At 34.7% G+C, this 14496-nt stretch overlaps 1 protein-coding gene across 1 annotated transcript in view; it reads right to left on the reverse strand.

Moving 5' to 3' along the window:
• Exoc6 (exocyst complex component 6) overlaps positions 1-14496 on the reverse strand; it is a gene marked incomplete at its 5' end in the record, with an annotated part of 170744 nt that overhangs the window by 53269 nt on the left and 102979 nt on the right. The window contains 1 exon segment of the mRNA XM_013514880.1: positions 544-685. Coding sequence (XP_013370334.1) covers positions 544-685 — 142 coding nt within the window.

The following is a 14496-nucleotide window of genomic DNA, read 5'->3' on the forward strand; positions in this document are numbered from 1 at the left end:
GAGGCTAATTAGTTAGTGTCAACATTAGATTAAGGAATATGCAAACCTGTTACCTAAACAAAATAAAGTAACAGATAATGGCAAATACAAAGGCTTGAGGAATCTTTGGAAAAGGGGAACAAAATTCAGAAGCTACATGTAGTAGGCAGGGTTTTAAGGTTATTCTTCTACCAACAATCTAAAAACCTACTTACAAAAAAATTAAGAATGACAATCTTAGAATCATTTCACTCACTTATAACAAACATTCAGAGTTCTAGCAAGAAGAGAACAGTGACCACAGAAAGAGAGGGAAAACAATCTTTTTAAGTATCTCAATCTGGATTAACACTTCAGTGCCTCTCTTTAGAGACTTTGAATATGAAGCTATTTTTTGCTTTCTGTAAAGAAGTTATATCTACTACTAGGGATGCCAAAAGTTTAGTTATCAGGTTTCTCTCCTTTTCAAATTATCCTACTATATACAATTTTCTCCTATATAATTTAAATATAGACTCTTAGAAATGCTCAGAGTCCTAGAGAGTTACCCAATATGGTACTTACATTCACACTGTATGACGTCTAAGTTAAATTGCTGAACGGCTCCCATGCTTATTTGTTTTAACTCACTGTCGAGTAGCATCTGCATTAAGGATGTTGACAGATGCTGGCAGGCCGACATGCAAGCTGTCTGAGCAACTTTCCCCTGTTTAAAACAACCAAACAAACAAAAAAACAAATAACCAAACACAGATACATAAAATACAGCAAAAAATTATTTACCTTTTTGTTGGTACAGTATGACTCGGCTTTTGTTTTTGTATTCTGAATGCCTATGCCTTTATATTACAGACATTAAAATTAATAGTGTTAGTTCTCCAATTTTTCTCAGGATATATTAAAAATCTAACTGCCAAGAGCAAAATAAAAATACAAGTTCAAAAACTATTACTTTCAGATCTGTTGAGATATTTCAGATTTTTTTTGCACATTAAAATATGACATTTACAACATAAATCACTGTCATACTGATAAATTTAATTAATTTAATCCATTTAATCCATATAATTCTCTTTAAGCTCTCCATATATCAAATCAAGCCAGAATAAAGGAAATTAATAGTGTAATAAATTATTATTACTATTTAAACTATAGCTGAAATTCAAAATATACTTTGAGTCATAAGTCCTTACTTCTACTCCAAGTTATTAGCTTGTAGCATAGCTACAACTACTGATGGAGAAATAGGCCTGATACTAGTAAGACTTCAATTTCATCTATATATCTGTAGTTTTAGAAATTAAGTTTTAAACTTATCTGGTAATTTAGAAATATATAGTCATGTACACTACAAAATATTGTGGTTTTTCTTTCACTATGATATACAACAAATTTTTAAAGTATTTCCTACTATAATAAGCACCTAGAGGCTGGGGATGTAGCTCAGCAGCATAGCACCAGCCTGGCAAGCGCAAGGTCGAGTTTGATCTCTGCTACCAGAAAAAAAACAAAACAAAACAAAAAAGCACCTAAAATTCTACATGAAATTTCCTTCTTTCACTGTTATCCTTAATTGAAATGGTCCCCTAGAAACAATTTCTTAAATGTTTAGGCTCTATTACAACACTACATCACTTTTAGTATAAATTTTTTATTTGTAGTCCTGGACATTGAATCCAGGGTCTGTGCACTGAGTTATATCCTCAGCCCTGTTTACTTTTTAATTTTGAGACCGAGTCTAAATTGCTAAGATGCCTAGGTTGGGCTAAAACTTGGGATTCTCCTACCTCAGCCTCCCAAGGACCTTGGATTACAGACATGTGCCACCCTACACAGCTGCATTTTCTTTTTTTTTGCAGAACTGGAGATTAAATCCAGGGGTTTATAGGTGGTAGGCAAGCAGTCTACCACTGAGCTACAGCCGAAATATTTTTACTTTTCATTTTGAAACATGGTTTCATAAGTTGTCCATGCTGGCCTCGAACTTGGAATCCTTCTGTATTGACCTCTGAGTAGCTATTACAGATGTGCACCACTGTGTCTGGCTATAAATTGTTTCTTTAAACAGGCTTTACATTGCAAGTAGAACTTTAAAACAACATGAAGACTCTTTTGGGTAAAAATTTTCCAGAAAAATACTGCTTCTAGGATGGTTATTTTAAATTGACAATTATAAGATTGGTGGCAACTAATTTCCAGGCAGACCTATGAATATGGCTTAGAAATAATGACTCTTAAAAAATGTCTTGTTTGCAATGTTTCCATGAACAAATATTTATCCAGTGATATTTGATATTTTTTGTACTCATCACAGAAGCCAATAAAGCTACAAAATCATGAACAGTATCTTTCAAACACAGCACTACAAAATACTAGTACAAAAATGTTTATGTAGTGTTGATGTGAAAGGTAATAAAAATACAAACATTTTCATAACGTTTGTTCAAACATTTATTCTTCAAATTACACATTAAAAATCAGACTATAAACAAACAACTTTAATGAATTAATCTTTTAGTATTTAGATACTATGCACAGTGGAAAACTCAGTATCTGAAATGGCATGTCAATTTCTCAATCAAAAACTTTAGAGACAAAAGCTGATGCCAACAATAAATTTGACAGATACTGATGAACTGCCAAGAAAGAATGTAACAATGAAAAACCCAGCATGCTTCAAGATCCCCCAAGCCCTACAGGAATTAGTTTAGAAGACATGCAGCTCCATTCCTCGAGCAGAATAATACCAATATGAATGAGGGGGCAGAAAAAGGAGAAATCAGTGGCATGCTATTTAATTAACTTGTAATAGGTTTGAGCCTATTGGAAATGTCATTTTGGAGTTGTCATCTTGATCTAATGAAACAACTAGTACATTTTAGTTTAAACTTGGGTGTATACCCCCAAAATACTTCTGATGTTTATAGCCCTTAGGACATTTAGATATAACCAAACAACCCCTTTTGTACACTATTATTGCTATTATTGGTGTTCTTAACATCATTTTCTAAAATAAAAAGAATCTAAGTATTGATATAATTATCTTCAAAAATTAGCACTTTCCATTAAAGAACCTCTGGTTTTTAACATGATAACAAAGCCAAAATAACTAAATATGAAAACAATGGACATTCAATACATTTTAAGGACCCTGTACCTAGAAATTACTCCTGCTCTCATCTCAAAAATTGCAACTAATAAAAATTTTTAACATTTTTTTCACTTTAACAATACAAGGTTCAATAAGTAAGTAAAAACACCTGCTAAACTTTTAAAGATAACTTTTTTTTTTTAACCCTACTCTAACATTTTGCTGAAAAACAACTTGGAAAGACAGAAAACCCTTAGACAAACTTCTTATATTTCAAAGGAACTTGTAAAAGAGAATCTGCTGACATATTAGATCCCTTTTGCATTACCCAAAAGCTTTTCTTCTAAGAACAATTGTGGTAAAGAGACATTTGGCTCCTAAGAAATTCCCAAAGGGTCAACCATATGCATCCTTCCATGGCACCTTCACAGTGCTGCTTTCTGGATTCATGTCTCAAAAGCAGCTTTCATCATTTACTTGTGTGTCAGTCAATATGATTTATGGACTGCACTCAACAAAGTCAAAGAAGCTTATAGAATGAGAAATATGACTACAATCTGCTAATTTGTTTTGTATTGAGCCATTTAAGAGTCAAAGACCTGATGTCAGACTGAGACCAGCAACACAATTAACCAGCCGGTGACAGATTCATCCATCCTCCCTGCCAGGCTGTGCCAATCAAAGACAGCATGAGGTGACATTTGGTGAAATCAGTAAGAAAACTCACTCTCTAAATAACCTATGAGAGGCCTTGATTGACATTTTTTGAATTTAGTTTGTGGAACACAGCCATGCTTTATCCAATAGTACCACACTGCAAGCTGTGAAATAAGACTTTTAACGCCAATCACAGGAACAATAAACCACTACCATCAACCTCATTCTAAAAGGAATCAAGAAAATGCTCGTGTCTGTATATGAAGCCAAATTTCCAAAATAACTTAATATTATAGATTAGGCTACAGATACTCTTTCCTTTGAAATATCATAAAATAACATGTAATAAAAATATTTTATTAGATTACGGCTGAAACTTTTAGTTTCAAAGTAATGCTTTCATTTAATATAATAGTAGAAATATTGAATACTTATAAACTAATTTGGCACTTTAAATTTTTATTTGAAGCTTTCATTTGTCTCACCATTCTCTTATTTCAAAGATCTAATAAAGATCTGATTTCAACAGTAATTCTTTGAAAGTATTTTTGGTGTTGCTTTCATTCTCTCAAGTACATGTGATATGAAATGTGTTCTTGAAATCACACCCATTCTTTCCGTATAGGTCTACTCTTCCTTAATGATCCCAGGAGAGTCCATTTTCCTTCATTTATATCCCCACATAAAAAAAAACCTGTTTTGCAAAATGAAACTATTTTTTTTACTTAAGTGAAAAAGAAATATATAGATGCAAACACACAGTACACTGCATTGTTCTTTAAGCTGATAATATATTTTGTTCTTAAAAGTGATGTAATAAGGGCTGGGGATTTAGCTCAGCAGCAAAAGCGCCTGCCTGGCAAGCACAAGGTAGTGAGTTCGGTTCCCGGTACTGGAGAAAAACCAAAAAAAAAAAAAAAAAAAAAGTTATGCAACCACTGTATAAAAATAAAAACTAAATAGAATCATGGTATATTCAAATAAAACCTAACACTAGTTATGTAAACTTATTAATTCTGGCCCAGTTTTTTTAAAACTAAAGCAGTAAATTACCATTTTCTACAAATGCAATGCTTCTCAGTTTGTTACATAAATATGTTACGAGTCTGAGATAGTCTTTTTTGAGGTAAAAGAGGAAAGAGAGCATTTGGATGAATTCATCAGTCTCCTAAAACGCCATAATGTAGTACCTTTTAAAATATACAGACTAAAGGAAGGAGGTCTTTCATTAGTGTGGAGTTAAATACTAGAATTAGAAATAAACTCCTAATTGAAAAATAAAATGCCTAATTGAAGTGTAGACATTTTAAAGGAGAAATAATCTTTCTTCTGGTTTATATATATGAACCACTAAAATTTTACTATATAAAATTCATCTCACTCAAATGTAAACATGTTATTAAATTAGAAAAAATAAAACATTAGATAGAATATGATCATTTCCCCAAGATTATTTCACACATATACAAGGATTCCTTCACTTAGTGATAATTGCGCCTCAGGTAAACCTCATTGGCTACGATGCCGCCACTGTGCAAAGCTGGATTCCTTTACTTAGAAGATTTATTTTAACTCATCTTCACACTCACACAGAAATGTCTCAAATTCCCAATATATATTCTCAATATAACACAGAAATGTCTCAAATTCCCAATAATATAGAATGGGTAAGTTATAATACAGAATGGGTAAGGGTTTAAATACCAAGATGAATTTTCCTAGTGAGTTTTAATAATAACTTTAAAACTGCCTTAAAGACAGATAGTTGAGCATATGCCAACAAATTCATAGGTCTCTCAAAACATACTCACTAAAACACCTTCAACCTTCTCCAAAATACCTTTTCTATTTTTGTATTTCCTAACTCACTTTCTGTCCTGATGTCAGCACATCAGTGAACAACAGTCCTCAGAGTTAAGTATGAAATCTCATTCTTCCTGCTTATGCTTTTTTCCCTCCTAACAATCCCCATTTATAAGAATGTGACACAGGCTGGGGATTTAGCTCAGCGGCACAGCACCTGCCTGGCAAGTGCAAGGTCATGAGTTCGGTTCCTGGTACTGGAAAAAAAACCAAGAATGTGACACAGTAACACAAATACTTGCTCTTGGAACACACATGGGGCGAGAGAACTGTCAGAATATAAAGTTAAAGCAAAAATTTTTCCGAAAGTGAGAAAACTTTAGGACTACCTACAGTACATGGCACATTTCTGGTTCTTTCAAAATGTTTTCACTATTAGATATAAATGTCCCCCAAAAGTATCAAGTATTCAGAGACGAGGCTTTTGGAAGGCAAGCGAATTACCGATATGGTACAACTGACTTGCTGTTAGAAAGCAGGGCCTAGTTGAAGGTACATCACTGGGTGCACGACCTGGAAGGGTTTATTCTTTTTTTTTTTTAATAGAAAAAAAAGTAAAACAAAATTTCGTAATAAAATAATAGAATAACAATAGTGAATATACTGAGTATTGTTATCTTCAAAGTAGTTTCTCAGAGTGCAAGATATGGGCATAGAAATTCTCCAAATGATATTAGCACAAACTTTTCTTTTCAATGAACTAAGAGAAACTACCAGTATAACCATCTTGTATTTTTTTCTTTTTCCCTTCCTTCCTTTTCCCTTTCTCCCACCCTAGCTCCTCTTTCCTTTTGAACAATTTCTTCTCATTTCACATTTATTACACATTTTGAACCATATTTACTCTCTCAGTTTCTCACACAAGGGAGACAATATGATGTTTACATGTGAGTCTGATTTATTTCACTTATGAGTATGGTCTCAAGTTGCATTCATTTACCTTTAAGAGTCTCAAATTTGTCCTTTATGGCTGAGTAGTACTCCATTGCATAAAAAGACCACATCTTTTTATCTATTCCTCAATCAATGGGCATTTGGGTTGTTTCCAAGATTTAGCTATTACAAACTGTGCTGCTATAAACACAGATGCACATATATCACTGTGGTATAATGTTTTTAATCCTTCCGGGAAGATATCCAGAAGGAAACTATCTGGGCCAAATGGGACCTCTAATTTTAGTTTTCTGAGGAATCTCTACACTAATTTCCAGAGGTTGCACCAGTCTACACTCCCACCAGCAGTGGAGAAAGGTTCCTTTTTCCCCACCGCGCCTCCAGCATTTATTATTGGTTGATTTCTTGATGACAGGAATTCTTTCCGGGGTGAGATGGAATCTCAGCGTCGTTTTAATTTGTATCTCTCAAATGACCAATGGTGTTGAAAATTTTTTCATATATTCATTTGCCATGTGTATTTTTTCATCTGAGAAGCACATATTTATCTCAGATGCTCATTTTTGGATTTGGTCTTTAAATTTGAAAAGCCTGATTTTTTTCAATTCTTTGTATGTTTTTCAATTCTTTGTATGTTTTAATGCATACAAGTCCTTTGTCTGAGGGACAACGGAGTAAAATTTTTTCCCCCTCTATAGGTTGTCTTTTCACTCTTGGTGGTTTCTTTTGATGTGCAAAAGCTTTTTAATAAGATGAGATCCCAGCTGTTGATTCTTTGTAGTATTTCCCATGCGACCTGGGTTTTATTCACGAACTCTCTGCCTACGACTATGTCTTCAAGATTTCTACCTATTTTCTCTTCCAGTAGATTTTGACTTTAGTGCATGGTGACAGACATGGGTCTAGTTTTAGTCTCTGGCATATGGAAATCAAGCTTTTTCCAGCACCATTTATTAAAGAGGCTATCTTTTGGGAAGGTTTATTCTTATCCCTGGCTCCTCCTCTCTCTGCTTTCTGGCTGCCATGGGGTAAGCACCTTTTCCTCCACCATACACCTCTCCTATCCTGTCTGCTTTGCAGCCAGTGGACTATAGATTGAAACTGAACCAAAATAAACCTCTCCTCCTTTAGGATGCTGTTGGGTATTGTGTCTCCATGAGGACAAAGTGACTGTGACAGTTCTTAGCCCAATCACAGGGCTCATCAAACTTTGGCTTTTTTTTTTTTTTAAATACTCTTTTGAACATGGATGGCATGTTGCATCCACATTCTTAGTTTTCTGGAGGGTATGATTGCTGCCATCATCACAGTCCCACAATATCTTCAAACTCACCCTATTTTAAAAGACAGAAAGAGAATGCAAGGACAAGCAGAGCATGGATAATCACTTCCATGCTAGTGATTATCAGGAGGCAAGGTATATGTTTAAATAGGGAAGCAATTAAATATTAAGCCCTGTAATTCTTCTCACTTGCCAAATTAAGTAAGGCAAGAGAACCTCAAGATGAGGATCACTGTCCTTGTGACACCCTGGGTGGCATAGCTGATTCATGGAATTCAAGTAAAAAAACTGCTGCATACCAAGAACCATTATCAAAGCCATATCCCTATTTATTAAGTACCAGCTCAGAGAGTCTGGGCCTTATAATAATTAAAATTCATATTTTACACCGTTGGTATAACTTAAAATTCCCAAAGACCTTGCCAGAACTAGTAATAAATTAGACAACAGAGGTAGTTTCCACATGATAATTAGTAAATCGACAAAATAATTAGTAAATTGGACATCCAAGCCAATTGACTCATTAATATATGTAGTAGCTGACACATTATAAAAATAGCCATAATTAAAACATAGTACGGGGGCCTGGGATATAGCTCAGCAGTACAGCACCTGCCTGGCAAGCATGAGGTCCTGAGTTCAATTCCTGGTCCCCCCCCACTAAAAACAAAACAAACAAACAAAAATAGTACAGAGTAGGTCTTATTCATTCAAGGATTTATATTGAGTGCAAGTTGGGCTTCATTTGTTGAGGCATACATCTGAATAGTATGTTCTACAAAATGGGTACAATGGGTAATAACTGGTGCAACCTCTGGAAATTAGTGTAGAGATGCCTCAAAAAACTAAAATTAGAGGTCCCATTTGGCCCAGATAGTTCCCTTCTGGATATCTTCCCGGAAGGATTAAAAACATTATACCACAGGAAGACTGACTTCAGTCAAAGTCACCTTCCTCAACCTGATGTGGCTTTGCTCTCTTCTGTTAGTTGACATGAATGAAGCAACTCTCTTTAAGGTCTATGGTTTTTAATCTACTTCATACCTTTTTCTGAAATAAATTATTTGGCATAGCAGTATCCCCAAATTTGAGGGCTCTAACAGTTTGGGTATATATTCATCTTCAATAACATGGTGTTTCTAATTTCAATGGGCCTAACTCCTAGATCATGGGAATGGGGTAGACATGGGCACTATTAGCATCACTTCCAGTTAAGGGGATATCAGGGATGGGATTTTAAAAGAATAACGGAAATATATCAAAAGAAAGAAGCGTACATATTAAAAAAGACCATAAAGAGTGGGAAGGGGATGATGAAGGTAAGCTATTACCTTTTTTTTAAGGAATAAACCTGAACAGGAAAGTCAACATTCTAATAGTAAAAAATAAGTTCTGCAGATGTCTATGACAGATCTTTGCCAATTACTCCCTTTTTGCTTCTAAAGAATCAACAGAGGATTTTAATTTTAATGGTCCGTCTACCACACTGATTTCCGTAAAAGATAGAATGACAGCTTTCATACAATGCCTATAGTTTCCTTAAAGAAAAGGAAGTGATTAAAAGGTAGTTTGCTGGCTGAGTGTGGTGGGGCACACCTGTAATCCCAGCACTCAGGAGGCTGAGGTAAAAAGATCTCTGTGAGTTTAAGGCTAGCCTGGGCTACACAGTGAGTTCAAGACCAGCCTGGACTATACAGTGAGACCTTGTCTCAACTGCCATTATGCACCTCTATGTATATTACTAGTATGAACATGCTCCTTTCGTGGCACTTTATTTTGCAAAGCCTAATCTCTTAACTTTCTGAATTACAGTACTATGTCCAAATTTTGTGTATTTATCAGCATCTTAGCCTGTTGCACTTTCTTTTATAACTACTGGCCTGCAGGCATCCTATAAATATGAATGCACCAAGGTTATTTTTCCTCTTTCATTAGTTCTACCACCACCTCTCCCCAAAATTGGTCCCTCCTTATACAGATAAATAAAAGGGAAAAAAAGGACGCTCCTTAGCATCGCCAGATCCTGGCTTGCACAGGAAACTTCTAACATCTTTCTCTACCATCTCCTTTAGACTCAGGGATTTGTCTTTTTATCTTTTTGTACTCATAACAGAAGGTAATTTTAACTTAAACAATCTCTTAACCACATATTGTAGACCCTTTTCTTTTTCCTTTATTTCAATTTTTGCCCTCTTAACTCAGGGGAAAAGTATCTCCTATTTTTTTTCTTTCTATCAAAAAATACAGTCTAAAGGGGAAAGATATCACTTGAATTCCTAGGTCTTTGCCATTCCTACCTGCAAAAACTCAAGTAACTTTCCAAAGGTTAATTTTTCTGTTGCCATCCGGTAGTAAAACTGCCAGATCTACACTTTCACTTGTTCTTAGCACTGAATCTTCCTGTTCAAGATGGTACTTCACTCAGAAAGCCTGGACCAATGGTCTACTGTCTAGTCTATTTCATCTCTAACTCTGCTAAAAATAAGATATACATATGGATGTATGCACACTAATATAATACATATACATATAGACTAAATGTCTATAGACTGAGAAAATTTCATTTCAATTATTTCCATTTATATCTCACTGATCTGTTGTTTATGGGTCAGGTCTTAAATTCTCTATCACAATCCACTGACTTCCTACTAAAAAATGTTTTCTTCTAAAAACCCTTCTATTATTACTCTTTCTTCCAATTAGGTCCTGAAGACAACTCAGTGTATTTTCTACAATGTTTACTAGCAGAAGTATCTGTGTATGCTATATGACGTAATTTATGAAATAAGTTTCTCATCAAGACTAATCAGAATTTAGCTAGCTAGAGACACCAACTTAATAAATGCCTAAAAGGACTAAAGTTATAAAATATAAGTATATTCATTTTCTTTTTTTTTTTAGTATATTCATTTTCAAATAAGTAATTTTTTTGCAATTTACTTCTTGTAACAGAAAACTACTACTGCATAGCATTAACAAAAGGCTTAAACAAATACCTATAAAAACAGTTTTGACATTTGTCTTGGTTACTTTTCTCTCACTGCTAAGACCTGATGCCCAAAATTAAGGAAGAAAAGCTTTATTTAGCTCACAGTTTGTGGAGTTTCAGTCTATACTGGGCTGGCTCCAAGGCAGAGTGGTACATGGCACAGGGCTACAGCTCATGGCCGCAAAAGCAACAAGAGCAAAAAGGGAGAAGCAGCAGGGAAAAAGCCTCTTTCCCTCCCTTATATTGTATGCAGGCTACCCACCCTAGGGTGGATGGAGCACTCACACCCATAATCCCAGCATTGGACCATTAGTCAGTCATAAACTCTAGAAGCCTGCGCTATGACTGCATGGAGCTTTTGAGGGGACATCTGGACACAAACCATAACAACATTTAAAATTAAAATAGAAATCAGATTTACCTACAAATGTAATGCCTCTAGAGTAAATGGAGAATCTTACACTATGGTTAAAAGTAAACAATGGAGTGTTTCTAAAAACAATTAAAATGGGCAAATTTATCATGCAAAATATTCTATTTACTTCTATAGAAAGCAATCGTTTTTCAGTATAACATTGAGATAAATTGGGTTGCTTCTGTGAATAAACACATGTGAAGAAATGAAAAACTCATTACCATTCACTTATATTCCTTAGTGGTTATAAATCAGTAAAATATTGTTACTGAGGCAAACATATGATTAGCATTTACAACAAAAGGAAATGTTAGTTGTTTTTTCCAGAAACCGACTAATGCTGGGGTCTTTGGGTAATAAGTTCACAGCAAAATGTTAACTCGGTTCCACTGGCAGTCATGGAGAATGACGAGATGTTCAAGCTGCTCAAAAATTTATTTTATTTATATTCATATAAATGAAAAATGAATGTCTAATGTTTTTTAAAAGTTCTGGCTTAAAATTTTCTGGCTTGTATAAAATCTTACCTCAAAGGCAAAGTCTGCTTGTAAGCCAGGCTTAAATTTCATGTCATAAATGCACACACACACAAATAAAAAACTTGAAAATACTACCAAAACATATCATACAGTTATTATCCTTTAACAAGCTAATTTTTGTTTTATTCTCTATATTTAGCTATACTATTATTAAAAAGGGTCATGTATACATTTGAAGTAGTGAAAATAATCTATCTCCAAGTGTAGTGGCTTAGGGATAAAGTAAGTTTTACTTCACACATTCAGATTTCATAGCCATTCATTGTAAATACTTCAACATAAGCTAATATGCTCTATAATGAATGTCTTTCATAATTAATGTAAAACTTTTAAATGGTTATACCATGTAAAGGTATAAAATTGAAAATGAAATCAATCTAAAAATATAGACACAAATGTAACAAGGGAAAAGATGAAAAGCCACTAAAAGGGCCTTAAAACTTTAACACAGGAAGAAGACAAAGCTAACAGTTATGAATAGTACCACCTTTGGGCCGGTGATACAGCTCAGTGGAAGAGCACCTGTCTGGCAGTTGCAAGGTCTTGAGTTCGACTCCCAGTACCAAAAATGACAACAAAAATAGCACCAACTTTATGCCAAGCATCCTACCAGGCAAGTTTTCTGTATACCAATTGAATTTATCCTGAGATAATCCTATGGGAAAAATGTATTACATTCATTTTGTAGAAGGGAAGAGGCTGAGAGGTTAAGCAAGGTCCTATAGCTAGTAAATCACAAATCTAAGATTCAAACATAAGTCTTTCTAACCCTAGAACCACTCCTATGAACCACCTCTCTTCAGCACCCACACCCTTAGAAGCAATAAAAGATTAATAAACTCTAAATGAGTCCAAAAACGGCAAGTTGCCTCAAGACAGATAAGATATGTAACAGGTCAGTTTAGTATTTTGGATAATGAAGAAATAATTGTGATTACTATAAACATTGACTATTTAGCCTGGCTGTCCTGATAGAACACAAGGAAGTGCAGATGAATAGGTGTTTAGAGCAGCGATAGCAAGCTTTTACAGCTTTCAATGATATAAACAGCCTGCTGTGGCTTGTGCCACAGGTTTGCCTCCACTGATTTAGAGGTAAGAAACTTCTTTATTCTTCCATGCCCACACAGGGCTGTACTAGCTAACTCTTAAAGAAAAACAAGCAAGGGATATGCTTGTTATCAACATGCTCACTTGTCTAACCCTGGAAATAAGATGTGAAGTGGACATTACTGGTAGTTTCCAAATCTTACAGTTTTCTACTACTACCACAATCTGTGAAGATGACAGATTTCTTTCCCTAAACTCCATAAAAATTATAATTCTATTAGCCTCTACTGTTCTGATATCCTGTAAGCAGATAAAAAGTCCTACTAAGTAGACTGTAACATTTCTGGATCCAGTGGAATTTGCACCGGCAATATGATCAGCAACCACACATCATGACAATCTTTGATTTACAAAACATCCTTTCCCAGCAGTAATAGGGATGACAAAAACTACTCAGTAAAGCTAAGGGTGGAGGTTTTAAACTGAAAATGTTCAAATACAGGTTGTTACAGAGCAGGGGAAGTAAGAAAACCACCTTTGTCCCAGAAAATATACTTCTTGTCCAATTTTTGCACTATTGGCCAACATTTGCACTACTTGTAAGAGTAGCCCTTGGTTTCACAATTTCCATGGACTCTTAACTCTTCCCATTGTTCCTGAACACTGCCAAAATGTAAGACAGGGAGAGGGGACCAAGACTAAACTCATTACCTAGCCTCTCATACTCTAAGTGGGATAGCTAGTTCTGCTTCAGATAACTGACATGAGACTGAATGTGATTAAAAAATATCTTCCAAATACTCTTTGAGGGTTGAAGAAGTCCAGGATTGGTCCCTCTCTACCTGAGTTCAACAGTAAACTCAAACCAAGAAATTGTTTCCAGTTTAAAACATATAAATAAAATGGTGGCTTACATAATGCTATATTTGCTTAGAAAAAAATACATACACATTTATTTATTTATTTATTTATTTAACCAAACTCAGGACATCGTGCTTGCCAGGTAGGTTCTGTGGCATTGAGCTATATCCTTGGCACCTAAAAATTTTATATCTTTTATGGAAAAACCTATGTCACATGACATAATCAAAGTCCAAAACGGCACAGAAAGACTCATCTAAAACCATACAAAATGTTATTATACACTAGATAGACACAGTTAGACCAATAAATCTGTTTCTCAGTGTCATCAGGGTATAAGAAAGTAGGATTTCCCTCCAGGATGATAGCCTTGAGATGTGGCACTAACCCCCAATATTTCTAACATAGAATCTCCCTTAATCTTTTCCCATTTATGCACAAAATTTCTACCTATCACTTCACACCAAGTTATGCAGGTATTATAACATAAAAACACAATAATGTGTCTGCATGAATGTGCATTTGTTTATTCTTGAGGACTGCTTTTGGCTGAAAGCATGGAGAGTCACACTCACAAAGTGGATTCAAATTCATTTTACAATTATTTAGTGTATAATACATAAAAACACTTCTTTAAAACCACTTGATAAAAAAATTATCTTTACAAGTTTCCTTTTTCAATTCAAGGATAGCAGTTAGGGATACATTATTATCTGTGGGTAAGCTTGTAAAAATTCTTTGGTCCAGGTCCATGATTAAAATCTTTTCAAAGTATTTTTCTCATTTCTTTAGGAACACCTTCCCTCAACTATTCCAATGAAGCCTCTGAGCAAATGCTGTTGGGTAAAAGGTAAAGAATCAGGAATGTAACTTTTT

This window comes from Chinchilla lanigera, unplaced genomic scaffold, assembly GCF_000276665.1.
Source record: "Chinchilla lanigera isolate Chin_1 unplaced genomic scaffold, ChiLan1.0 scaffold00024, whole genome shotgun sequence".
Lineage (NCBI taxonomy): Eukaryota > Metazoa > Chordata > Mammalia > Rodentia > Chinchillidae > Chinchilla > Chinchilla lanigera.